The following is a 27708-nucleotide window of genomic DNA, read 5'->3' as shown; positions in this document are numbered from 1 at the left end:
AAGTTCCAAACAACACAGTCCTGGAACATGCTGGAATCCCTAGCATGTATTCACTGCTGAAACAGAGACGCCTGCGTTGGCTTGGTCATGTCGTGAGAATGGATGATGGCCGGATCCCAAAGGATCTCCTCTATGGAGAACTCGTGCAAGGAAAGCGCCCTACAGGTAGACCACAGCTGCGATACAAGGACATCTGCAAGAGGGATCTGAAGGCCTTAGGGATGGACCTCAACAAGTGGGAAACCCTGGCCTCTGAGCGGCCCGCTTGGAGGCAGGCTGTGCAGCATGGCCTTTCCCAGTTTGAAGAGACACTTTGCCAACAGTCTGAGGCTAAGAGGCAAAGAAGGAAGGCCCATAGCCAGGGAGACAGACCAGGGACAGACTGCACTTGCTCCCGGTGTGGAAGGGATTGTCACTCCCGGATTGGCCTTTTCAGCCACACTAGACGCTGTGCCAGAACCACCTTTCAGAGCGCGATACCATAGTCTTTCAAGACTGAAGGTTGCCAATACATCCTGGGCAAAGGTCAAAGTGTCACCAGTTAAAATCCAAAGGAAAGGGGGAGGGAAGTAATTGCAAGGAAGAGGGAATAGAGCAAGGGGGGAAGGTCACCCAAGTGTGGACTTGAGCAAAAGTTGTCAATTCAGCTGGCTGGTGTGCTGCTCAGGTGACCACCCCTACCCTGCTCCATTGGCAGTTAAACACCCTTCAGCACTGACTATATGGCTGACCTATGGATAGCTCAGTGGACCTACTTGAGTGTTCATGCACAAGAGCCTTTGCTTCAAGCACAGATGCAAGACACGACCAACCGCTGAAACGGTAGTGTCGATGCACCAGGAAGCCAGCAGACCCAGACCAGGCACTGCTAGTCATCCAAAAAACAAACAGGGCAAAGAGACTGTTCCTGAGCATGTTCTTGGAAACAGCTTTATTTCCATCCCTCGCATCCATGATGAGGTGTCAGGGAAGATACACAAAGGGGTACAGCACACAGCAGACAAATCCAAAGAGAAATCAACACGTGAACAGCACCAATGCACACCTTCCCCAGGTACAAATCTGCCTCGCTGTGGTTAGAGACAAAAGGAGATTCCACCAGGCCTTGCACAACTGGCTCTCGTGGCTGTTGTGCTGAAGGGCAGATTTCCCAAACAGATATAAGTGGCAATTTCAAAAGATCTGGAGCAACTTGACTTCAAAGGAGAGGAAGAGAAGCACCTGCAGGATCTCACACCATTTGAGAGCCCTGATCTGGACTGAAGAATAAATCTAGCAGTCCTGCTCTTTTGGACAGACTTCAGCTCCAGAGGAGGTGTCAGGACAAGCACAGTCCATGCATGACACACCAGCGGTGTCATCCATCTGTGCCCTGTGAGTGCAGGTTAGGCAGCCAAGCAGTCCTTTGAAGATCAGAGGTATTCTTGCCAAAGTGGAGATTAACTCTGAACTGTGAAGGTGGGACACGTAGCTGGAATTAGCCTCTTCCAGGCCATGGGGCTGCAGGGAAAAACAGAAGCTGCTCTCTCCCTCTTGAACTTTTTTCAGTGTAGTGACACTGCGGGGATTTCAGTGGAAAGGAGCGTTAACACCAAGAGACAGACAGGGAACACGAGGACCAGAGAGTGGAAGAGCAGCCAAGTGCAGCTGGGGGCAGAGACTCTTTCGGACCTGCTTCTGAGGCTCTCCAACAGCTGCACAGGCCACTCAGAGGCAGATGTCAACTCTGATTTGTAAACCTCTGGAGAAAACGGCCTGCTCTAAATCCCACCTATCAACAATAAGGAAAAGAGTTATAATGCACCCTTCGGAATGCCAGGTGCTTGTTTTTGTAAGTAGAAAAATAACTGTCGAGCTTAACAAACAAGAGCTGCCCAGTGGAGCATCTTGTGCTGGTCCTGCCAACACGGAGTGCACCTGAGTATGGCAGGAGCAACCAGGTGGCTACACTCCTGCAGCCATGCAGCTCCTCCCCTGGAGGCTCCTTGGTTGGGCATGCTGAGAGACCTGCCTGCAGCAAGCGGCACCTTCCTCCACGGTGTGTGAGAAGGCAGATGTCTCCAAGGTCACCTTGAGTTCTGTTTGGTGGGAGGGCTGTGACTAAGCACCAAGAACGTGACATGTATGGTCAGCCCATGCCTGTCTCTCTCCCAGAACGCTGGACAAGGGGCTTGATCAAAGGAGGCCATTGCAGTCAGCAGCAAGACTTCCCTGGAAAGAGCTTCTTAAGGTTCTTCCTGAAGCCTCCAAGCTCTTCATCATCCTCCAGGGTGTCCTTGTGAGCAGGTGGAGCGCTCACCTCCGAGAGGCTCGCTCGTTCCCACGATCTTGGGTGCCTCCAGGGCCGTCTGGGTGGCAGGTCCGGCAGCACTGAGCGCTGACAGTTGGCAGGTGACACCTCCCCAGCAACAGCAGTGTCTGGCAGAAGTTGAGCGAGAGTCGGTCCCGCTCACAGACAAAGCCTGCAGCAAGAACACAACGTTACTGTCCATCAGCGCATGAGGCTTGCGAGCATGTGGTCTTTCTCCGCAACCTCTTTTTCCCCCCATCTGTCCATCCCTCTTTTTCTCTCTCCATTCCTCTGTGCTCCTGAGACCCTGGAGAAATGGTGCCAGCCAAGTTGCTGCCAGTCCTGCCCTGGGCAGATCAAGGATTGGGGGCTTCCCCTGCCCACCATAGGCAGCCCTGCCCTGAGTCAGATGGTTGATGCTTCTAGTCCAGAACCATTTCCTCAGACAGGCCAAAGTCTCCAAGCCCTACGATGTCGTCCCCCCCAACCCGGAACCCAAGACCTTCCAGGCTCCACAAAACTGCCTTTCACTGGAAAGCCAGGCTCCAGGGTCTACCTGGGTCAGGGTCCCCATACAGACCTTCCTGCAGCAGCAGCCAGGCCAGAGCCCCCTCCCCGGGACTGATGCAGATGGAATTTGACCTGCCTAATCAGACCTTCCTGGGGCTGGGCAGAGTTACAACAGAACAGTGACCCCATGGTGCTGCTCTCCAATGCCCTGCCAGGCCTGCAAGATTAGCCAGTTAGTTGATCAGTGATCTGATGAGGAAGCTTTACTTCTCTCACAACAAACATGGTTGGTTGGCAACCTTCAGTCTCGAAAGACTCTGGTATAAGCCTACAGCATCCGGTATTCCCAGGCGGCCTCCCATCCAAGTACTAACCAGGCCTGACCCTGCTTAGCTTCCAAGATCAGACGAGATCAGGCATGTGCAGGGTAACAGTTGGTGGGGACCCCACCATACAGGAACTTCACAAGATGCCCCTCTTGCATCACAGGAGTGCCTTTCAATGGCACCCCAAGCAACCACCTGATCAGCTTGTGCTATAAGTGCATTGTCCAGGCTAGAGAGACTGGCAGCAGAGAAAAGTAGGTGTAGAGAAAACCTGAGCCCGCCTATGGGGCAGAGCGCTGCAGGTGACCTTGCCTAGGAAGTAAGCCATGCAGTAGAGCAGACTCCATGCAACCCACCTGCCTCGCCGGGGCTGCAGTCCTGGATGTTGCACTTCTGGGTGTCCTCTGGCCACTGTTCGTGGTCGCAGAGGCTCCGGTCTTCCTCCGCCTCCCCAGTCTTTGTGTTCATGCACTTCACTTGCCTCCTCTGGATGCCTCCACCGCAGGTTGCTGTACACTGCAGGGAACAAGGTAGCTCAGAGCCAGGCACCAAGGGGGCCTCAGGCCCCAAAGCAGAGGCCAGGGCCCTCCTGTCAATGGGATCAATTCCCACCCAGGTCTCAGGAGGCAGACATATGCCCTCTCCCAGGGCTGCTCACCTGCCCCCAGAATCCCACTGTCCACTTGGCGCAGGGGTGGACATTGCAGGGTCTCGTGCTGCTTGGCCGAAGCGCATGGTCACACCTTCCAACCTCTGGGCAGGTCACCAGGCGCTCTTGCTCTCCTCCTCCACACAGCTCAGAGCACTGGCCAGGGGAGATTCAGCAGCTGGGAATCAGCAAAGAAGCCCAAGGCGGACATTTTGTGGCTGGGCTCCCTGGCGACACCCCCCCCCCCTGCAGCCTGCTCACCTCTCTCCAGGAAGATGTGTACCAGTCAAGGCACGGCTGCGACTGGCAGGGCATCTGCGCAGGCGGTTTGTCCCAAACAGCCTGGCAGTGGAAGGGGCGGAGAGGCCGCTGGTCTCGTGAATCAACACAGTGGATGTCCCGAACCTTCACTCCAGCTCCACAGGCGCCCAGACACTGGGTGATCAACAGTGCAGGGACAGCAGGTGAACAACAGAGGCAGCAGCTTCCTACTGAGTCAACCCATGATCAGTGGGTTCATCTGACTCGGTATTCCCGGCCCCATTTGATAGCAACTCTCCAGGGCTTCAGGCAGTGGAGGGTCTTTCTCAGCCCTACATGAAGACGCTGCCAGGCACTGGACCTGCCTGCAAAGCAGAGGAGGTCCATCCACCCCCCCTCCAAATCATGGTCCTTTGCAGGCCTTTTGCCATCATGTTTTTGAAACTGGTTCTGTCCCCTATGGCTGAAAAGCTCTACTGGCCCTTGAAGTGAGCCCTGGGGAAGGAAGAGACCACTTGCTCTGCTCCTCATTGAAATGGAGCCCATGCGGGTAGGTAAGCCGACATCCAAAGGACAGAAACACTGCAAGCCAAATTCAGCAGTGCTGGGGAGGAGGGCCCAGGGGGCTCCCTTCACAGCTTGGCCTAGGACCGCTGCGGCCTACCTTGCTCCAGTTTCCAACACGCCACATGGAGCATGGCCTCAGGTAACACCTTCTGGCAGGGATGGGCTTCTGGGCAGGGTTGCAGTCCCCCTCCGTGCTTGAGCTGCAGCGTACCGTTCTCCACACAGCACCCAGGCCACAGGTGGTGGAGCACTAGGACCAAGAGGAACCATGAACAGACCTGTCTCTACAGGCCAGGCTGCTAACACCCACCAGCCCCATTCCTGGCCCTGCCATTTCTTAAACAGCTGGCATAACTTGCACCCCCTGCTGACACCCCTTGGCTGTCTTAGCCTCTGAACCCCTGGAGGTCAGGCAGGGCCCAGAGGGCTGAGCCACCCCCTAGAGCCAAGACTACACATCTACTCCCCCCCCTAAATTAATCTGAATAAGCAACAAGGAACTCCTCCTTAAGATGCCTGCCAATCACCAAGTTCCAGATCACTCAAGGAACTGAGCCAAGTCACAAGCTTCTGGAGGAGACCCCAGCATGTCTGGCACATGTATAGTTGTGCAGCAGCTACTTGGGTTTGCCAGACAATAACTGCCCCCACTTGGTATGACACCTGCGTTCTGCATAACTTGCCTCACTCCAGTTTCCAGTTTCCCAGCTGGCACTGAAAATGGCTGCAACAGTAGCAGGAGGAATGGTGGAGGGAGCCTCGTTCCTCTTCGGGTCCTGGTGCTCTGCAGACATGTGACTGGGCCCAAGACCTCCACTGCTGGTAGCAGATATCCAGGGAGCTCCAATGGGTGGGCCTTTTTCTGGGTGCACGTTCCTGTTTCCGAAGAGCGTCTGGCTCAGCCTGGTGTCCGGTTCCTGCTGCTCAGTTGGGGGCAACCCTGAAGGCCAAGCGCTGGGGAAGGCCTTGCTCTGCTCCCAGTGTGTGGGTTCGGCTGATAACTGCAGCTCTGGTGAGTCCGTCTCGTGAGGTGCCAGTATTTTGCTTTCAGGGTGAAGTGCCTCATGTGTAGCATTGAATGTGGATACCACAGCCCAGACGTCCTCTCTGGCACTGATGGGAGGAGGCTGGCTGTCCTGTGTGCCCTCTGAGTAGCTCCTGTCATCTTCTGGGTTCTCTGAACTCAGGAGGTCATCAAAGGTCCTGTCACTCTCTATACCCTCCTGTACAGGAGGAAGCTTGGTAGCGGCATCAGCAAAGTGAGACAGCTGGGGAGGAGGGAAAGAGGGCCATGCTCTTGTCCTGGCAGCGGCTGTTGTACCTCTGCTGACCTGGGCCTCCTCAGTCCGGAGAGAGGTAGGTGCATCAGTAACAACAGGCCAGCGTGTAGCACTTGGCCTGCCATGGTCATCCTGTGAAATGTCAAATGAGTCGCCACGTTTAGTACCACCAGGGTCAGGAAGCCGGAGATTTCTGGGGTCTTGCATTCCTCTGGCGGAGCCTTGAGTGCTACCAGGGGTGCCAGACTCACTGCCCTGGCCAAACGGTGATGTTGCTGGTGCCTGACTGGTCAAGGGAAGGAAGCGGGTGAAGGAGACTGTGCCCTCTGTGCTCTCCTCTGACACGGGGCTTGTGAATGTGTTTACTGGGGTGCCGGCAACAGACACACGATGGCTATGGCTTGCGGGAGGATGCCTTGTCATCGCTGCTGGTGTGGGGGGCCAAGACTCCCGAAGCGGTGGCTGGACACCCTCATTGCTGAGCGCCGGGGAGGAGGTCACAGATAAGGGAACAGTCACCCCGACAGCATCCTGCAGGTTGACAGGGGCACCACTGCCTTGAGCCTTGCCAGGGTCCTCCTTTTGCCCAACAGCCGGAGATGCTGAGCTCCCTTTGTCCGTTCTGTCTGCTGGTCCTGTGGCAGGGAAAGAGCTGGGAGGCACTTCTGCAGAACCCCCCTGGGCATCTTTTGCTGTTTCTGCCCCACCATCTGGCTTCAAGTCCTCTCTCGTCCTGTCCTTCTCACGGACTGGGTCATATGACAGATCTTCGTGGAAGTTAATAAAATTATAGTCATAGTAAAAGTCGTCCACAAAGACATTTCCCTTTTTGTTGATGCCAAGTGAAAAATCCTCCTCCACGATGGCATTGGGGTCTTCTAAGTTGGGTGCCGAAGGGCTCAATTTGGGGGCGTGGGGGTCGGGGGCAAAGTTGATTTCGTTAAAGAGCTCCTGGCTCGACGAGCCGCTTCCAGACCAATCAGGAGGGCTGCATGGCAGCAGCGAACAGGTCGCTTCGGAGGCTGGCCTCTGTGTCACATCACAGCCTGCCCTGGCACCCCTGGGGCACTCAACCAGGCGCTGGCGGGTACCATTCCCACACGTCACAGAGCACTGGAGAAAGACAAGAGAAAGCAAGGAGGGCATGACTCCGGCATTTCCTGACCATTTGGTTCCTTGCTTTCAATTGCAGAATGACATACATGCAAACGCACACCCGATAACTTTAAGGTGCTACAACAGGCACTGTGCTGCTTTTGCTGCCACAGACCAGCAGGGCTGCTGCTTCCCCTCTTAACAGCCTACTCCATTTCCTGTCTCACTTAAGAGACCACCTTTGTATTTTAGAGAGATCGCTGGCTGAGGGAGCACAGGTGTGCTAATGGGGGGGGGAGGGAAGCACAGAGCAGACAACAGATTCCTGGTGTCCAATATCAGAAAGCATTTCATGGCTTTCATTCCAGCCAAGGACACCAAATGCTGCCTGCCACGTCCTTAACTGATTCTGGTTTGGTTACTGCAGCCTCAGAGATGCTGCTCTGACCCTGGGAGACCAGGCCCAATATGCCGCCGTTCCTTGCCACATGTCTCTGGCAGGGCTTATTCTCAAGAGCACTTGGATTTGGGACTGCCAATCAGCCCCAGCCATGATGTACCCAGCAGCAGAGACCCCACCAGCTCCTCTTGCCTGATCTTCCTTCTTGCCTCTTCAAGGGCCAGGATTGGCCTGGCTGTGGCGCTTAGAGTCACTCACCTCAGACCAGATGCCCGGAACCCACTGGGCTGGGCAGGGGACCTCTCGGTTGCAGGGGGCTGCGGGATCTGGCTTGGAGAGGTGCTGGCATTTGCTGGGTGGCAGGGCTTGCTGCTCATCGAGCCCCACGCTTTGGATGCAGAGGACAGTCCGCTTCATCAGCCCTGCATCACCACACGTCATGGAACACGGCTGCCACTCGCCAGACCACCACCTGGAGGAAGGGAGCAGCCGGAGTAAGAGCATTAGACCAGGGCTCTCCAGCCAACAGTGCGAGCACCCACCGGCCCCTCAAAGTACTTGGCCCCACTGCCAGCAGAGATGCATGACTCTGCTTCATCTGGCCTGACTTTGCCAGAAATAGGGGTGGTTGGGACAGCACTGCACAAGCGCCGGGGGAGGGGGTGCAGCTGCTCTGGGTTGGGCAAGGATGATGCAGAGCGGAAGAGGGTCAGGAGAAGCCTCTTCCTTGCTGCAAGGACAACCGCACCACCCAGCCATTTCTGGTGCAGCGGGACCCAGCACAGCGGCACTCACGAAGAAGGAGGTTGGCAAGCCCTGTCCCAGATTTAACTCTCCCAGTGCACTTGTGGACACGTCACAAACTCCCATTGCGCCAACTGTGCTGCCTCAGGGACTGCACAGCCCAATCCTGGGCAAACCTACAAAGCGGTCTGATGGCAAGTCGGGCCCTGGTCCAGCAAGACCAGAACTGCCTGTCCCAACTGGTAGGGGCTCTCCAGGGCCTTGGGCTGGCCCTGCAGCGCAAAATGGGGGTAACTGCAGGTGCTGAGAACCAAACTCAGAGTCTTGTGCATAGAGAATGAGGCAGAAATTCCGTCCTAGAGCTCTGACCCATCATACCATGGACAGGAGAGGCACCTCACAGATGTAACGGGCATGAGGTTTGTGCCCCAGATGCCCTCTGCAACCCAGTAAAGGTCGAGAGGCAACTGCTGTGCTTCTCTCAGGCTTGTCCCAGGACAGCATCCCTGAAGCTGGGACAAAATGAAGGGATGCTGCTGCCTGCGCTGGAAGGTGCCTGGGCTGACCTGCTTGGACACGGCTCCTCGCTGCAGCTCCTCTGCTGGTCGTCGGGCCGGCTCAGTGCATCGCAGTATGGCTCATCCACAATCCCCGCCAGCTTCTCCACACAGTGGACGATTTGCCTCTGCACACCTGAGAAGGCCAAGTGGTGCATCAGGCACACTCCGCATGCAATGCAGCACATCGGTGTGCCAGGAACCCAGGATGCGGAAGACACAGGGCGGGATGGGGGGAGCCACGGTGGAGCAGGACAGTTTCAGCAGCTCCCTCTCCCAGGACTGCAGCCCTACGTGGGAGTGGCGCTGGTGCAGGAAAACCTGGCTGTCCCAACACCTCCAACCAGGTCTACGCAGGCAAGGCGAAGCCTCACTGTTCGGCCTTTTCATTTCATTTCATCCCTGAGCAGTGATAGCTGGTGATCCAGATGGGGAACCCCATGAGAGTCCTGGCTGCCCTGCTCCTGATCCCAACAGCTAATGGGGGGGGGGAGATCCTTGCTAGGTCCTCAGGCCTGAAGCAACTGCTTGAGATGGTCCTTGCTGTAGCTGACTGCTCAGTGCAAAGGCCTCCTGGCAGTTAATGACTGGAGAAGACATGGTCTCCAATGCACTGTCACTGGTCTGCTGATCACAACTGGGGGCCTCGGTCCTGCACCTGACTGCGAACAGCTTTCCCTAACAGCCCCCCTCCCTAGCCAGGGAAAGGAGGGGGAGCAAGAGGAGACAGGGGCCTGGAATGTTGGTGTTAAAGAGCCAGGAATGTAGCAATGGGGGGAGGTGAGGAGGTCAACAAATGTCAGGTTTAAGCTGCAGCATGCCAAGAGGCACACCCCCTCCCTCAAAGCGTGGCTCACGGAATCCCAAACAAGAGGTTTCTTTGTCTGCCTCCTTCCTTTGTCAGCTAGTTTCCCAGCAACTCCTGCACCCAAACTCCCTGTTTGAAAACTGCGCCAGGACAGGCTGAACCGGAGTTGCCTGCATGCTGGCTGTGGGGGAGGTATAAGATTAACCCCTGCCCCTAAACCCCTCCAACTTCTCTGCCCTCTTGCTGTCTTGACACCCCTGCACTCTCCCCGCCACCAAAAATGCCCAGATCAAAAAGCTGGGTCCTGGTCATTTAACAAGGCTGGCTCTACTTGGATGCCTGTAGAAAAACCTGCAACATATTCACTTGCCTCCACCCTGCCTCCACACCCTCATTTATGTTCTGTGTATAGGACTCCTCCTGGGGAACCCCTCTGCTGCTGGGCAGGCCCTGGGGACCAGCCAGCCAGCCAGTCAGCCTGTACAAGACACTCTCGCTCTCAGGGGCAGAGCTGGGAAAGGGGCCTTGGAACGAATCGTCCCCCCAGGGCCTGAGCCAAGCCAGGTTCAGGGTTGAGGCCAGGCCATCAAGGGCACCAGCAGCCTCCCCTCAAAGCACACGCCCCATTAGGCCAGGCACATGGGACAGTCCTGCTGTTACTAGCCCAGAGTCATCCATGTACGCTGTGCTGTATGCAGCACAGGAGGGCAGTTGCCCACACCGAGAGGCTCACAGGGCAAGACAGCTGTACAAGAGAGTCAGAAGGGCCAACGGGAAGGTGATCAGTTCTCAGAAGCACAACTCTCTAGAGGCAGAACTGGCACGCGTGTGTTTTTCTAGCCCAGATTTGTGTATCCACCATCCCATTATCCTTATATTTCTATCTCACTTTCTTCTGAGAAACCCCCGGCAGCATATGTGAAATCCTCTCCCTTTTAGCCTCACACCAACACTGTGAGGTAGGCCAGGCCAAGAGAAGGAGCCTCAACCCCTTGATCTTTCTTGTCTGGTGTCTAGTCAAACGACTCGTGCTCAGGGCCAGGCGGTTGTTCTCCTGTGTGCCTGTGCGTGTCTTGAGATGTGCTTTGCGGTTCCCTTCCTCCATGACTGTAGATTATCCCCTCCAAGAAGTTCTTATTTGTGTCACCTTTGCGCTCTCCTTCCTCCTCCTTCCACACCAGACCACTGAGCTGAGCCGCTGTGTGCAGCGCACATCCTTGCATGTTTGGAAGTGCACATCACGTAACACCAGGCATCATCTCGAGTGGGGTGGGGGGAAAAATCATCTTTTCAAAAATGAGGAGAGCTCCAGTAATCGGAAGCATTTGCCAGAAAATAGTTCCAACGACTGAGCCAGGGTTGGCTTGTTGGGACCCCGGAGGCTGGGATGAGAACAGCGCCCCCCCCAGGCAGAGATTCATATCCGCCTGGCAGGGGTTTGCTTCAAAGGGTGGGGAGGGGGCTTGTTCCAGTGCATCCTTTCAGCAGCGAGGAAGGGGGAACAGGCTGGAGCATTTCCTCCCAGGAAAGGAGTGTCTGATATCTGGGCAGTTTTCAAAAATGCTAGTAAACCAACTGATAAGCTGCAGGGAAGGGGAGGGGCAGAAGCAGGGCTCTTGCTGGGACCCACTACTGAGCCCGAGAACAACACAGTTCCAGGGAGGCCTCCTCCAGCCCGACTGCAGGGCACTGCGGGTGGTCCCCTGCTCTGCTGCAGCATCCCCCCTTCCTGCTCGGAAGTGAACCCCTCACAACATTCCAGAGTTTGCCTTCTTGCGGATCACAAACTCAGTTCTTCCAGCAGCAGCAGCAGCTGCAAGTTTTCCAGCCCAGTTGTGAGGTTTCTGCTGCCGACTCAACTGATGCTCCCCCCACTGACAACTCCACAAACACCTTCTGCTGAGCCCCGCCTTTCGCTAGCAGGGGGAGGAGGCCCCTTCAACTTTCTTACAGAGCACTTTTCAGCCCAGTTCCTTTGCAGGGGTCTGCAGCAACCCTGGGCTGCCCCTTCAAGCTCCTCCCCAGTTACTGTGCACAGGGCTGATCCAGGGACAAGGGGGTGGCTGCAGGCCGGATCTCCCAACGGCACAACGGACAGACCTGAGTCTTCCAGTCGAGGCAGGGCCTTTTGTGACTGAAGCTTTCACAGCATATTCCGTCACAGGAGGGCAGCTGCCCCAACCAGCTCCTGGCCTTCTGCACTTTCCCTCCAGGCTCCACTGCTCTCCTGGGCTGGTGTTGCTGGGCCTCTGCTCCAGGAGCAAGACACACCCTGCACCCCGGCCAGCATCACCGCCTCAGGGTGACCCCTCCACAACACCAGCCGCTCCCCACAGGTCTGTCGCTAGCCACTCTCCCCACTGCCACTGCCAGGAGTTGTGCTGCGCCTTCTCTCGCTTCATCACACAGTCTTGCAGAATGGAGAGCCAAGGAGCCTGCCCCCGTCCTCCTTTCCACACTTGCCCTCTTTCCTCTTTGCTCAGCAAAGGGGAAGTGTTTGCAGAGGGAGCAAGATGCTGCCTCAGTATGCCCTGGAAGACGACTGCTGGGCAGGCCGCTAGCCAGGATCCGATAAGCTTTTGGCAGCCCGACTTTCTGGCAGGAGACCAAGAAATAATTTGGCTGGCAAACCTTCTCTCCGCACCCACTTACTGAAGAACTAATCTGATCACTCTCTCCCTCCCTCGATCAGTAAAGGAGCAGCGGGATAAGGTCCTCTCTGCGCTCAGATGGTCCATCTGCCCCTTCCAGAGCATGTTCAAAGCTTCCCTTGGGAGGCTGTGGGACTCTAGAAAGTAAGGCACAAGATGCCTTGAACAGCTGGGCTCCCCGTTTGCTGCACAAAGAACAGGCTGTAAGAGTCCCAGGCTCAAATCTCCCACTGCCCACAAGGCTCACCAGCAGCCACAAAGTGCAAAGTGGGTCGCTTTCTGGCCCCAGAAGCCATTCTCCTGGGTGAGAGAAAATCCACTCCAGGACCTCAGTCCTGGACTCTGGTCAGCCTGCCCCCAACCTCCCTGTTGCCCTTCAACCCTTGCTGGCAGTGAGCTTCTCTGCAGACCCTGTGGAGTGGGAGTGGAGGCCCAGGCCTCACCCCAAAATAGCTTTCCAGTTCAACTGCTGTTCTGACCTCGTCCCCCCAGATCCAGCGAAGTGGTTCAAGATGCAAAAGTGAGCCAAGCCCCACGCTCCAAAGGAAAGCACCCTGTCTCCTCCCCACTCCAGAGGCTGCACAACTGGTTTGTCAGTTGGGCTTGGGGGGGAAAACCTCTTTCAAAATTGCAACCATGGTCCTCAATCAAGTCAAGCGATATACAGCTTAAGGTTGAGCAGAACTACCCACCAAGTCATCACCACAAAATCTGCGTGCAGTGAACATGCCAAGGCTGTGTCGGCCTTTCAGGTCCAGAATGGCGATGATATCCTGAGGATTGCAAGGCAGCTATCAGGGCTTGACAAAGGGGATGTTCTCTTGAGGTAAAAGACGCCCCGTTTACACAGAGAAGAGGCAAAAACAGAAGCAGAGGAACCACTGCCTGGCCGCAGCAGGCGGGAAGTTAGGAAGGAGTGCTGCTTCCAAGTGTTGGGTCACTCTTAATGAACCCCCCCCCAGTGGAAAAACGCCCTACCTCTGCTGTGCAGGTTTCTGGGCTGTGCAAGGCTATAAAGCTCACCTGTGAGCTGTAACTAGTCACAAAACACATCTCTGCTGCAAAGAGATGATGCTCTGGGGGGGGGGCGGCGTGGGATACCAAAATGCAGGCCCAAGAAGTCACTTGGGGGGCCCTGCTGTTGGAGGCACAACGGCTCAGTTTTTCTGAACCCTTTGGCAGCGTGATCATCCTCTATGCTTCATTATCAAATGAACCTGCAGGGATTTGGGGAAGCCAAAACCACCTGCTAGCCAGGATGAAGAGGGATTTGCCTTTGCCAGAATGACAGCTGGGTCTATGAAGGAGGATGTCTTCCCACACTGCAAGAGACAGGGAGATGCTTCAGGGAGCCGTGTGGCCTCCCTCCACCCTTCCCTTTGCAGAGTAATTCAACTACAGGTTGGCCCTTCTTATCCGTGGGTTTGGACCCATGGATCTGACCCAGCATGGGCCAGGAAGGCCTCACTGCATGTCCCAGATGCAACCAGAAGAGTCTCCTGGTCACATCGGGAGGGAGGGCCTTCTGAGGTGGGAGACTGCGCGTGACCTCCCTGTGCCTCAGAAAGCCAGCCAGAGCCTTCTGAAAGGCACTTCCAGCTTTTAACCATTCCCCACAGAAGCATCTGTCCCTGAGAGCTGAAGGTTTATATCCCGTTTCCCCACAGCAACAGCTGTTTGATCCCGTTTTATATCCCGTTGATATCCCGTTTCCCCCACAGCAACAGACCATCACCCTTTGCAGGCCCAAGAGGAAGAGGCAAAGCCTTCTGCTGCAAATTTCTGAACAAAGAGGCTGGCAGCAAAAGGGAGAGAGGGAAGACCACACATGTGGCTGCGCAAACCAAAACGCTCACGTCCCGAGGCCTGCAGAGGCTTCGCAAAACTGTGGGGTGGGAGGTGGGGTGCAGGCGGTCAAGGGCTGCCTGCCTCAGCCCTCTTTGCACGAACGACCCTTCAGAGCCAGACCCTTCAGAGCCAGTGGGGCGGCCAGCCAACCAGCACACTCACAGCCCCCTTCTGCTCTTCCTTCCCTTCTGCCAGCAGAAGAGGTTCTCTCATCCACCCAGTCCTTACTTCCCGCTGTGGAGACACTATACAGGACTGGACTGTGCCCTGGAAGCCAGGACCGTGCAACAGAACACAGCAGGGCTCCTGACTGGGGGTGCCCTGGTGGCTCAAACCGAAGTGACCCCTCCAAACTAGCTGCTTCTGGTGCTTCTTGCCTCTTTGTTCAGGCGCGCAGAATGCCTGAGCCCCAGTGCCCATGCCTGGGACCAAGTTTGGGGTGTCGTTTGGGGTCAACATTTTCCATACACTTTGTAGTCATCACCTTAACACCGCAGAGGGAAGGGAAGTTGCGCCTGAACTTGCTGCCACCAACCCGACCTCCTCCTGGATTGGAAACGCCTGCAAATGCACCAAGCACATGCTTCTCTTTCCACACTCCCTTCACCACCTGCCTGAGGATCCCGACAACACAGGGCTGTCCTGCTCCAGCTATGAAGAGCAAATGGCCACTGAGATGAGGAGGCCGTGGGGCAAGACCTTTTGCCCAGCCAGAACTTGCTCTGTGACCAAACTGCTTGGAGGATCCCAGTGCAGCTCCTTTCACTGGTCCTTTGGCCAAAACTTGACTTCCTGCCACTCCTCACGCAACACGGGAAGTGAGTAGAAAAAAAAAAAAGCATGATCCACACACAACCAGAAGGCCACACTTTTACCTGTCCCGCAGGTGACTGTACACTTGGTCCAGGATCCGTATTGCCAGAAGAACTCTGTTGCAGTGATCTCATTATCCTGATCGGATTCCCTCTGGATGGTGTACTGATAGCGGATCCCCGGGTTCTTCTCCTGAAATAAGAGCTGAGGGGGAGAACCGGGAATGATCACAAAGCTCAGCCATGACCCCTGAAAAGCATTCCCCGTGAAAGCATCCAAACATGGGCTGACCAGGGGAGGAGACACAACATCCAGCCAGTCACAATGGAGGAGAGGCTTGGGAGTCCCCTGCAGCAAAGGATAGCCACTGCCACACCTTTGCTGCAAGTGCCGAGAGAGGCCTTCATTTGTAAGATTTGATGCCTGGGGTTCCAAAGGACTCCAAGGAACTGCCTCTTCACCAAGCCTCCCAAATCAGTGGTTTTTGGTGGCAGTTTGATGGGCTTTGGGAAACAGTTTCAGCAAGTCAGTCATACTGGGCGTGTTGGGGAGAGGAGGGCGCAGCACAGAAGGTGGTGCTGGGTATGCAGCAAGGGCACTGGACCAGGAGATGTGTGCATGAAAGCTTGTTGTTCTTGGAATGTTCTTGGAAAGGTGGCATCACTCCAAAAAGTCCTGCATGAATATCCCAAACTACTGTGACTTCTTTTTATCTATTTTTCTGTCTTTTAAGAGAGTCTTCACAATTAAGTTACAATCCCAGGGAGCTTTCCCAGAGATTGTCAAGTGAAAGTCATTCCAAGCTGTAAAAATGAACATGGAAATGTGAGTCTTTCTCTGGCACGAGAATGCAGCTCGCCCCTCGCGCCTGCTTCTGGTGTTCACACTCCTCTGTCCCTTGATTAGTCAAAGCTTCCCCCTTTAGCAAAAGTTCTTGCCAAGTTTGGTTTCTGACTCACCAGAACATGCAAGGTTGCCAATGGAGGGTCTGGGCTAGGAGTTTCTCATGCCCTCACGGTCACTTCAGCACCTCAGCAAAGCTACTGAGGGTGGCCAACGATTGCTCCAGGCTTCCCTCTCCAGCCAGGAGCCCAGGACAAAAGCCATCACCACTGATGCTGAGAGCAGGGGTGGGGGTGGGGGGTGGAGTACTGACATGGCGGGGTGGGCCTCTGGTGGGACAGCAAAGGGGAAGTGACCATGAGCAAGGCCGAGTCAGAGTGGGGGATTCCCCCTCTACTGTGTTTGGCCAGTATGGGCAGGGCAGGCGATGCTGTTGTCCAGATTTGTTCCATTTTATCCTGCCTCCCCCCCATAGTTCTCCTACCCATTTTTATCCTCAGAACAACACTGTGAGGCAGATGAGGCTCAGAGGAAGCTCAATATCAGCTTCATGCTAAGAGCACCACCATTTGTCCTGGAGGGGCCACATCCTCTTCGTGGCTGAGCTCCCAGACAAAGCATTTGCATGCTGGAAATCCTTTGCTCGGCGCCTGTAGGATGGCTCTGCAAGAGGCTTCTCTGGCAATGGCCGAGTTCTCCCTCCCTCTCTCCCTCCCCCAAATCCCCTTTCAGTGCAAGGTCCAAGAAAAGTCTTGGCAGAAACCCAAGTGGCTTTTCCCGAGTCAATGCTTTGAGGAAGCAGATCAGTTTCAGCTGAGCAGGATAGAGGCCAGCCCCACCCTCCAAACTGGGGCAAGGCATCTGCGATCAGCAGGAACCTCCTGGCCTGCCAAGTGTGGTGTTTCCAAAGAAGAGCTGCACAAATGACTCAGAGTGTGCTCTGAGCTTCCAAACTGCAGAGGAAGAGGGGGTGCAGTTTATCTGCCCAAGAGTTCCCCTCAGCAGCAGCAAAGGGTGAAAGGGGGTCCAGAAACTGACCGTTTCATGGCTGAGATGGAGACAACTATTCCAGAAGCCCTGGCTCTGTGGACAGGCCACAGGAAGAACAAGTAGTGCCCAGCCTGCTGGAATGTGGAGCTGGTTCTCCCATTTTTCTGGGAGTGCTCGGAAGACAGTAGCTAACTGCACTTCCAGCTTGCTCTGGGAGCAGTTCTTCCAAGGTGGGCGAGAGAAAAGCACTGGGGGGATACCAGGACTTAGACACAGAGGCCTGAAAATACATTTGGAGTAGCTAAGAAGAGCTGCCATATTTTCATCAGGCGGCCGCAGCTTGCAAGGGAAAGAGAAATGTTCAGAAGGGCAGTTTTTCTTGGCATGGGGAGGCAGTGCGCGGGGGGAGAGGGCAGCTACAGCTGCTGAACTTCTGCTTCCTGTGCAGTTGTTAAAGCCTCAAACCCCTGGGCAGAAAAGAGGTGGGAACCCTGGTCTGTGCTGGGGGAAAACCTCTTGGAGCAAAATCCTCAGAAGGTGCCTGATGAGTGCAGTGCGGTGAGACCTCAGTCCTGGACCTGAGTTCAGACTCTGACACTTCCACTGGCAAAGGTGCTCCACATTGGGGCTTTAATATCAGGCAGGAATAGCAAGACACCCACTTATGCTTACTGTCTGTCCTCCTGCAGTGCCAACAACACGCATGGCACTTGCGGCCTGCCCTCCTTGCACAGTCCTCAGATGCACCTAAGCATGAGACTGTATTTTTAAGACCTTCATTACTGTCCTACCAGAACACGTGTAGGACAAATTAATCTGCAAAATGCTGAACTGCACTGGGCCTGTCAACCACCCTGTCAGGTGGGTGACAATTCTTCCCTTTGTACAGGTAGGGCAGGTTGAAACTTGCACAAGTCTGCAACATTGAGTCCAGGGGACAGAGACAGTCCCTGAATCCAGAACTGGAAGGACAAAGCCCAGCCCTCTGCCCCCTGGGCCACTACTTTGGGCGAGGCCAAACCAATCCTCCTTCTAGTACCTGAATCCACACCGGCTCCTCCGTGGGCCCTGGAGACGTGAGGTTCTCCCAGTTCCCAGTCCTCTTGTAGGTGAAGGTTGTCCCAGCCACTGGGTAATCCCCATTCCACTGGATGGTCCAGCCACCATTCAGGAAGTATTTCTCAGGATCCTCACTTCTCAAAGCCAGGAAATTCTCGGCCTCGGCCACCTCCTCAATGTGAATCTCTCGTGCTCCGGCTGGGATCAGCCCGACATCAACATAACCTGTTCAGGGGATGGACCTGCTTCTCAGCTGCAGGTGACAGGAGGAAGCAGCCCTCTCCTGGGTGAAGACCCCCTCCCAGATTTTGCATGGTAGAGATAACCTGCCCTTGAAGCGCCTGCCCTTCCCAGGATGCCTTGGATCGCCATAGAAGCAATGGTCACACTCTCTGTGTGACCAAGGAGAAGAGAATCCTGGAACAGTCTTGCAGGACTGCATGCAAGGAAAGCAAAGGCTGACTGGCCCACAGAGGACTGGACTCCCAAAAGCCTTTTGAAATGGTCCCTTCCGAAAGTGCTCCCTCCTCCTCCTGCCATCCACATTTGGCTGCTAGGAACACGCACACAGCCATGGGACCTGAGCACCCCACATGCCAAGAAGGTCAGGAGTTCCAGGCCAGAAAGGGCCTAAACAGCCCCCACCATGCCACAAACTAGTCAAAGCTCCTCACCCAGCCCCTCACGCTCCTCAAAGGTTTTCATCACTGTCTGGCAGGTCGATCCGTCCCCGCGGCACACACCGCATCGGTCCTCAACTGCATAGGAGTCAATTTCATAGTCACAGCCAACATTCTGCAAGAGAGAAGGGCAGTCAGGGCTTCCCCCCCCACCCCTGGGGGGCTTCTGGCTTGAGCCCTTGCTTGCCACTCCAGGGGCTGTGTGACACACTCCCTTCTGCCCCTCCAGCAGGGACAGCCGAACCAGACAAGTGCTCCATTCCAGGGTCTCCCAGGGAGTTTCTGAACTGTTCTGCAACTTGGGGGGTGGCAGCTTGCTACAGCTTGGCAACTGCTGCAGTCCTCTGGCTTTTCCCATCCCCCTTCACCGACTGCTGTTGTGCAAGTACTCAGCCTGCTCACTACAGGGGGCTGCAAAACCTCCCTCCTTGTGTCCCATCTTTGGCCACAGTGCACGCAGGGTCAGCCAGCCTGTCTGCTTACTTTAATCCACAACAGGGACAGCGGGCAGCAGGGCAGACCTGATAGAAGACCGGGGGATTTCCCCCCTTTAGGAAGTTCCATGAACACCCCTGGCCAGAAATGCTTGCAAGGAACTTCTCACTCATGTTCAGGGTCTCTTTCCAGGCACAGTGATCTTTATGGGCAGGACTCAGACACATTCGCCACATTTGGCAAACTGCTGGGGCAGAATTCTGGGCTTCAGGCTATAGGGGTGTGTCTGCACATCAGGGCAGAGTTGCACATCAGAGAGTGACAGAGAGAGAAAGGTTTTGCATTCTGCTGTCCCTGATGTACCTATTGACTTATATGGGGCAAGTATCCCAAAATGTGACCTGCTCTCACCTATAGTAATACAACTCAAAATGTGACCACTCCAATCAAGCACCTTGTTCTGTTGCATGTGGGTCTGGTGCATACCTGGATGCAGTAGTAGGATGGGGACCACACCACTTCAGACCACAGGCACAAGGCTGCATTTTGGAATCCCCCCCCCACCACCACCACAAAACCCTTGGCAAATGGAAAACCAGCTCAGCTGGTTCTGTGTTCCAGGGAGTGCTGCCTGCAGAGGAGCCTGCAAAAGGACTGCTTGCCTTGCGCCAATAGTCAGAGATGGTGCTGCCTGTTCTGCCACCTCCTTCTACTGCAAATGTGGATCTGGCCATGCAGAATAGCTCTCAGAGGGGCATGCTAGCACCATTCTGGGGATAAGGTCTTTCCAAATACTCTGAGCTGGTTAACACACGTGTGTGGTTCACAAGGTGGCTTCAGCATCAGGCAATGGCCTATATGCGCGCAAGAGGCCACCACAAGTCTACCTTCAATTCATGAGAGAATTTGATTAAGGAGCTCTCAGCGCAAAGCCCATCGTCTTTCCACGGCCTTGATGACAGAAACCTCACCTCTGAAGTCATGCTCTCTGGTGGGAAACCTAAGGCTCTGCCTACCTTACAGATTCCATTGATGCACATGTCCCGACTGGAGTTCCCTTGATAGCACAAGGTGCCATCTATGACAGCATCACGCAGCTTTTCTGCAAAGTACTCATTATCTGGGCGACAGTGCAGTTCGCAGGGGTTGACTGTGGGTGCCAGAAAGGACAGTCAAGAAACAGGTCAAGTCAACAGCATCTGGTGGCCGTCCTCTTCCCTCCTGCCCAAGCCAAGGCTTTTGCATCTCACTACTGCAATGTGGCATGTGCATTCCAAAAGGCAGTAATGAAGCAGGATCTGCACATGACTCATGCGACTAAACCAAGCCAGGGGCATTGCTTCCAGGGTCACTAGTCAAGTTGACCCGGAAGACGTTCCTTTCCGATTCCCAAGGGTATGCAGGATCTCTCCAAGGGCAAAGCCACTGGATGCCACTTCCTTCCTGGTGGGCCATCATGGTGTTGAGAGCACACAGGCAGCCAACAGTGCAGGCTCTGGTATGCTGGGTGGGTGACTGGCCAGGGTTGGCTTGGGGGGACTTGTGCTCTTTGGCAAGTTCTCCCTGGCGTGGGGGTGGGGCGGGGACACCGTTTTCCGAGCCCCTGCTGTTTGAGTGACCTTTTAGGGACGGGCGGTGGTGCCGTTTTATGCACCACTTGCTTTGATGAGATCTTGTAGGTGCCCTTCTTTTCTATTTATTTTCACTTTTCTGTTAGATTGCTAGTCTGACACTAATTACAGCAGGAACATTGACTGATACAATTATGTTTTTCAAGTCTATTTCTGGGGCATTTTTTGCATACCGTGACTGGTGGGAGCAGAGTTGTGTGTTGGGAAGCAGTACATAAACTAGCATCTAGATTACATCAGGTTCACCATTCACAGTGACAGTCACTGGTGCCTTGAGAGTGAGTGTGGGCTCCACTTGCCAGCCCCTGGTACCCAGGGAGCACGCACTCTAAAGTGGTGACGTCCCCACAAACACGGCTGGTCCATCCATGAAGCCAACAGTGCCAGTTCCCTCAGGTGTTAGATGTGGTAAACAGGCACCTACCGCCTCTCCCCAGTCTGCTGCTGACAGAGGCACCCTCCTTGCTCAGGGGCTCTTTGCTTAAAGCAGGAAATGCGCAGCATGCTGCAGTCACTCCCAATGCACTCTGCACTTCCCGATTCATCGAAACGGACAGTGCAGAAGAAGGAGTGAGATTGCTGCATTCTGATGCTCAGAACTCACCCTCACCTTGCTCCTTACTCCACTGGGCTCTTTATAGGACAGCTGTGGGTGATCACTGTGTTCTGGGCTTGGAGCACAGCAACCTGGCCCCAAAGAGCCAGTGGTGGAAGAAGCAAGGTGAGAAGGCGGCAGGGGACCAGACTGCTGTGCTCCAAACCTGGAACACAGCCTCCCTGCTGCCTGTTCATTTGGCTCCCTCCTCTGAGGGTCTTGAATCAAAACAGGGAGCCTGCTGAGATTGCTCCCAGCATGCTGAGCACTGCCTACCTCTGACCACCCAATAGCCTCAGTTGCTATTATTTTGCTTTCTTTCTATATTAATTTCATTTTTTTTTAAACCACACATGTAGCTTGTCCCTGGCACTCCAGGATAAAAGCCAGAGAATTGTTCCATGAACTGTTCAAATACACCGAAATGTGATCCAATATTATTACAAGTCATAGTAAATTCGTAGAGTTATTTTAAATAAGGTAATTCCATTGTTTCACCAAAGCAGTGAAACAAATTCCTTTCGCAATTAGCATTAGCGTCAAATCTGCTGAAGTGAAAAACGCTTTCGCTGTTGTTGCTCCTTTGATAGCAGGACCACACTTGAGACGGGTCACATGGCCACATCCAGTGTCCCAAACCCGGTACTCTAGTAAACCCAAGAAGCATTTATCCTCTTACAAGAGACTTACTGTTGTTAGGGATGGGGGTCCACTTATACAGCTTGCCTTTGTAGGGCCTGGCATCAAAGCGGCTGCACTGGATGTGCCGAAAAGAGGGCCTGTCTGCAGGGCAGGGCTTCATGTTGCAGACCCTGTAGCGCTTCCGTTCCCCCAAGCAATATCTCCCACCATACTTTGGCCTGAAGTGAGAAGAGAAAAGCACACCAACTCACCTGGAAGTTCTTAAGCCTGGCCCTGAAGCTCTCCTGGTGTCAGAGTATGAGGTGGGTCTGGTAGGCAGTTATCTCACAAAAGCTAAGCAGAGAGTCTAGACTGGAGATCAGCTGACAGTGACAGAAAAGCAGCTCTGAGCTTCTCAAGGACACAGCAGAAGAAGGCATCCTTTGAGCTGGCAACTGATGGGCCTGGCCATAGCTGCGCACTGGCTGCTAACCTCTTACCCAACAGACTATGCTGCCATTCCTACTTATCTCGGGCAGCCTGTTGGGCAATATGTCCAAACAAAATCCCAGCAGAAACTCAGGCAGGCAAGTGCCTAAGAAACAACAAAAAAACAATCAGCGACACAGTTGATACTGGTGCACTTTTAGCTTTTTTCACAGCTAACCTGCTGCTGGAAGTGGGCATCACTCTCCAGACCCCAGGGGGCTTTCTCACCTTGAATTTCTTTGCTGGAAGGCCATGCCCTGTTGTGTACTGCAGGGAGCAAAGGAGAGAGTGGAGGCCGCCAGTCCCACCAATTAAAATTGTGAATGTTGGGGGAGGGGCTTCTACGTTCCTTAACTTTTCTTCCAGACTATCCCAAGTGTAGCCAACAAACAGAAGTCCACTGCTGAGTTTTGAACAGATTTTGCAAACAAAATGGCCTTTCTCCCACCCCTCCGCCCTCGCTGCAAAACAACAGCTGCTTTCAGTCCCTTGAACGGGGTAAACAGCAAGGAAGATCAGAGGCGGTGGCTCACCAAACGTGAAAGGAAAACTATGGCAAAGTTGGAGAGACTTGTTGGCAAGGCTGGATCCCGCTGGTGCCCATTCCATTTCCTGAACCTTTCAGGCTGCCGTTGGGATGTTCTGGATCTATCCCAAGTGTAGCCACTAACAGCTGAAGGAGCATTCTGCTGCTCTCAAACCAAACTCTTGAAAGGGATGTGGGGATGGGCTGGTGTGCGTGTGTCTGATGGAAAGTAAGGTGGGGGGAGGGTAAACCTCCCTCCCCATATTGCAGTCCCAGTTAGGATTGGGGTGTTTGCAACTACTTACAAGAACACAGGCGTAGGGCCCAGCCTTGTGTTTAGGGGCCCTACAATAACAGTAGCATGGGGGAAGGGGAAGCTTCAGACTGCGCACAACACCCACCCAGTAGATCATGAGGGAGAGGAGGCCTGCAGCTCTTCAGGGGCAGAGATTGTGCTTAATGGGGGGACTGTTCCAAAACAACCCCCTCCCACCTGCAGGCCTCAAGCAGGCAGCGTTGCGCCTTCTGCCACTGCCTCAGGGCTGGTCACTCACGTGGGGCTGTTGCACTGCCGCTCCGCGCTCTGCACTCCAGCACCGCAGGTCCGCGAGCAGGCTGCCCAGGAGCTCCAGGCTGCCCAGCCGCCGTTGATGGACTCGGCGCGGTACCCCACACGCACACACTCGCCATTGAAGCACCACTGTGGGGGAGCAACAGGAGCCAAGCTGCACCTGAGGCTGGTCTGCACGCAGCCAGTGGCCTGGTGGTCAGGTGCTGCAACAGTCAGTGTGGCCCAGCTGCATGCTCAGCTCCTGCACCCAGATGAAGGACTGCCAAGAAGGGAAGACTTGATGGCTGCAAGCTGGCCCAGGCCTTTCCCAGCAGTCCACACTCACTAGATGGCAGAATCCCAAGAAACTCAGCCATCAGCCCCAACCCCTTTATCATATTTTAAAAAGTAAGTTTTGGTCCCTCATGCTGGGGGGGGGACGGGACACAAAGCACCTGATTGACAAACTCTCCTGATTGGCTTTGATGGTTAAAGAAGCAAATGGGGATGAACAGGATAAACCCCAAAGCAGCAGGAAGGCTCAGATACAAGGTCCCACAGGAGTGAGCAAACTGCTGAGCTCATCAGGACTCTTTAGCAACCAACCAACAAAAGGGAGGAGGGACAGAAAAGGATGTTGCTGGACAGGATGAACAAGCTGCTCCCTGCAAAGTGACACAGTGGGAGGGGGCTGCGGACCTAGCTCACTGTGCTCAGAAGTAAGCGCAGGTTGTTCAGAGGGGTTTGCGCCCAGCTAGGCACACCTGGCACTGCAGACTCAATGCAGTTAGAGGACTGTGCCAGTGCAGGATGATCTCAGGGAGCACTGGGGGCTGCTAGAAAAAAGGCACAGCTGGTCCCCTAAAAGGCAGTATGTTCTCAAGCTCTAAAGGGAACAGGAATTGGGGCTGTGGCGCTAGGGTAGAGGAGGGGCTCTGCCCTGCACCAAGATCCTGACTTCTAAATTCCACCTGCCACAGAGCTCCCAGCCAGCTCCAGACATGTTCTTCGCAGTTTTGGAGGGTGGGGTGGAGTGGGGGGCTGAATCAAGGCCATGCTGTGAGTTCCAAGGGCCGGTCTCCCTTCCTGACTGCTTCTTTCAGAAAGCAAGGTGAGGAGGGCACTCCAGTCACAGCAGAACTCCCACACCACATTGTTGAGCTCAGCCCTTGGACAAAGTCTACACCCGGGGCCCACAGCAGCCTCCATGCCTGCCCACCACACGCCTGAGGCTCTTGCTCCAGCAATCCTGCCCAGCCGGCAATTGTGAGGCCTCACCTTGTTCTCGTCGCACTTGGTGCCATCGACAGCCGCATCCAGCTTGGAGTGACACGTGTTCCCCACAGAGCACCAGAGGGTGTTGCAGACACTCTGCAGGGAAAAGGGGGTGTTGCCTTCTCAGCAGCTTTGTGGGCTGCCCCAGTCCACTCAGTTCAGAACCACCCCCAAACATTGACACCAGCCCTTAGGCCTGCTTGGGGAGCCCCCTGCTGTGGCCTGGGGCCGGAGGTGAGGAGGAAGGGTGTGTGCCTTGGTCCCTGGAAGCCTCCAGCCTCCTGCTCTTCACAACAGCCCAGCTGTGCAGAAGGCAGAGCAGTGCTTGTGTGCTGGGAAGGCTAGTGGCAAGCTCTGTCCTTTCTGCTTATGACCCCCAGCGTCCTTGGGACCCTTGCACACAAGGGGAAGGTCCTTGTCCCAGGGGGTTTGCCACCAGCCTTCCAACTGCCTGCAAGGCAACAAAGCAGAGGGAAGGAAACCAGCAGTTAGGAGGAAAAGGCGAAAGCAAGGTGCGGCCAGCCAGGAGGGTGGGCATGACTGCACTTTTCAAGGAGGCATCTGCTGAATCGCCAGCAGGGGGACTGCTGAGGAAGGAGGGACTTGAAAGGTGCCGGGAGGGATTTTTGCTCCCCAGTTGCTGGTTATAATTGGGCTCTGTTTTACAGTGTCGCTTTATTACGCAGATGTTTTTAGTTTTGTCTGTAAGCTGCTATGAGAGACTTACTGGCTTGGGAGCCAAATATGTTTCCTCTGCCCAACTGGTGCAAATGAACAAGTGCAAACACAGCTTGGGCTGGGGGGGTGGGTGGGTGCTGGTGAACTAGCTTCGTGACCCTGTGGCTGGGCTGTGGCACTCTCCCCCTAGCTCCCAAAGCAAGGCACACTGCTGGCTGCTGGCCGTGCAAGTCTGCCCCAGTCTTGCTTGGGTGGACCCCATCTTTACCAAAGGGCCCTTCCAAAGGGGGCTTCCAGCAGAGAGCATTCCTGCCCCTCATTTTACAGTGCCATCCTGCAACTGAATGCAGCGGGTAGCCACCGCCCAGCTCTTCCTTACGTCCATGTCATCACAGTAGGTGGAGGATGCTCCGTACTGAAGCCGGCACTGGTGGCTGACGTCATAGAGGACCCCTGGTGGGATGGATGGGTAGTCAATGACCTCCTTGGCCGGCGGGTCATCCAGGCAGAGCCCCCAGCCGCGGCTATAGGGAGACACATCCAAAGAAACAAGGTGAGCTGGGATTGGCAGGGGAGGGGGGGTGCAGTGTTTACAGCACAGCCTAGTAGCAATGGCGGGGCTTCTCCAGGAGGTCAGGGAGGCAGGCTGGTCAACTCTACAAGACAAGAGAGCCAAGCAAACCACCTTGACGGCCAAGTTATGTGTGTGTTTTGCTCTGACAGAGGGCGGGGGGGTGTCCTTGCATGTTAGAGAAGAACCAGTCATTCCTCCCCCACTAAAGTCAGCACTGCAGCCGCTTACGAGGCCTTCCCCCGCTGACTGAGATGAATTCACTGCGACTCCTGAGTGCAATGACTGAGAGCCCAATCCTATGCATGTCTACTCAGAAGGAAGTCCCATTATAGTCAATGGGGCTTACTTCCAGGAAAGTGTGGATAAGATTGTAGCCTAAGACAGGACCCGACAGACAGTGCCTATTATCTGTGTGAGCAATCAGAGTTTACACCTGTCCTGTGGAAAGACCTCCTGCTGAACAGAAGAGGGAGCTGTTCGGACGTGGGGGGCCAGCTGGACAGAGGAAGCAGCTTCCCACTGAGCCAGACCACCAGCCTGTCTCGCCCAGCTTCCAGCCTCGGCAGGGGTCTCTTTCAGGCCTGGAGATCTCAGGAATTGGGCTCGGGACCTTCCGTACAGCAAGCAGGTGCTACAGCCCCTGCCTTGCAACCTGTGCCAGAAACTTGGATTTCACAGAGTCCCAGCAGGAGGAAGCCAGGGCTCAATGGTTGAAATAAGTGGAAAGAAGTCTCGCCTTGAGACTTTGCAGAGGATATGCCTGTCAGGGACAAAGGGAGAGCCCAGCTGGGCTATTTTCAGCTCTGCTCCTCTGCCGGATGTCCCATGATTAGTCACTCCAACAACATCTGGGAGAGCTTCTTCCACAGGAGCTGGCTCTCACTGCATTCTGCAATCTGTAGCAAGGCGTCTGTGTCCCCCTCCAGGGCTGGCCAGAGCACCAGCAGCATTTGCAGGCCCAGACCCACAGAGAGGCATCACCGCAGGACCAAGTCCTGGGTCTAGCGCAAGTGAGGACTATTTCCAAGACCTCCAGGTGAGCTCTGTTCCCATGAATTGCCTTCTGATCCAGGTCTGGGAGCCCTAACCTTAAACTCTGTTGGCAGCTCACAGAGCTTTGGGCTCACAGGGATTCCGTTTCACATGCCCTACACAAACTGTGGATTTCCCCCAAAGCACGTCTTGAAAGAAAGCGGCGTGTGCACCCACCACGGAGAGGTGGAGGGGTCTCAGTTACAGTAATTTGTTGCTCCTTCCCTCTCGCCTGCCAAAATCAGCCCATTATTAACACTCCCGCTTACTGGGGGATCATGTCAGGCAACGGCTCTCTTCTTGCCAGAGTGGAGGCAGAGCTGCCTCCAGATGGTTCTCATCTTTTCAAAGCAACTTAAAGGCAGCCAGAGCTTCTGGGGACCAGGAAAGAGCAAGACCTCTTCTCAAGACACTATGCCACTTTGAATGCCCACTTGGGAGATAAAATGGGAAATTAAGTTGTAAATAAATAAAAATAATTATGTCTGGAAGCATGCCACTAAGATGGCACTTAGTGGCTGAGTTCTGACTTCAGACAGAGCTTAAGCCAGAGTTTGCGCTGCCCATTGTGAAGAATCCAGGCCACAAGATGGGCTTCTGGATCTCACACAGCTTAGAGCTGCTTGTCGGCTTTTGTATATCCCATCAATTCAAGACTCTGCTTCATAGGTTCATTCCCGTTGCCAAGGTGCAGCCACAATGCTGATTATGGTTTGCCAGCGGTCTCTGAATGCAGACACCACAGGAAACCACAAGCTGTGGTTTGCAGACTAACTTCAAACTGTCATTTGTATCCTGGTCTGTCAGCCCCAAGCAAACCACAGTTTGCAGCCTGGCTGGGGTTCTGGTAAACCAGAAGATCCGGGCTTAGCATCAAAACAAACAGGCCATGCTTGAGCCCAGCCAAGGACCCCAGTCTTCCCCTCTGCAC

The 27708-nt window shown here is 54.8% G+C and overlaps 1 protein-coding gene across 3 annotated transcripts in view; it reads right to left on the bottom strand.

Moving 5' to 3' along the window:
- Nucleotides 1-917: 917 nt before the first annotated feature.
- The window catches only part of ADAMTS7 (ADAM metallopeptidase with thrombospondin type 1 motif 7), a 40285-nt gene continuing 13494 nt past the window's right edge, over nt 918-27708 (bottom strand). For 2 of the 3 annotated variants that reach the window (XM_066635384.1, XM_066635386.1), the window contains 16 exons: nt 25551-25695; nt 24497-24589; nt 23223-23368; nt 21723-21892; nt 19823-19956; nt 18366-18486; nt 17672-17916; nt 14862-15003; nt 8689-8815; nt 7637-7850; nt 5287-6996; nt 4701-4853; nt 4037-4210; nt 3785-3931; nt 3483-3642; nt 918-2462 (listed from right to left, as the gene is read on the bottom strand). In XM_066635384.1, the coding sequence (XP_066491481.1) occupies nt 2296-2462; nt 3483-3642; nt 3785-3931; nt 4037-4210; nt 4701-4853; nt 5287-6996; nt 7637-7850; nt 8689-8815; nt 14862-15003; nt 17672-17916; nt 18366-18486; nt 19823-19956; nt 21723-21892; nt 23223-23368; nt 24497-24589; nt 25551-25695 (4048 nt within the window). In that variant the 3' untranslated portion in view covers nt 918-2295. Of the gene's footprint in view, nt 2463-3482; nt 3643-3784; nt 3954-4036; nt 4211-4700; nt 4854-5286; nt 6997-7636; nt 7851-8688; nt 8816-14861; nt 15004-17671; nt 17917-18365; nt 18487-19822; nt 19957-21722; nt 21893-23222; nt 23369-24496; nt 24590-25550; nt 25696-27708 lie in introns of those variants that run through there. The other variant, XM_066635385.1, reaches the window with a different exon arrangement.

This window comes from Tiliqua scincoides, chromosome 8, assembly GCF_035046505.1.
Source record: "Tiliqua scincoides isolate rTilSci1 chromosome 8, rTilSci1.hap2, whole genome shotgun sequence".
Classification (NCBI taxonomy): Eukaryota; Metazoa; Chordata; class Lepidosauria; order Squamata; family Scincidae; genus Tiliqua; species Tiliqua scincoides.
This window is presented reverse-complemented; position numbering and strand designations above follow the sequence as displayed.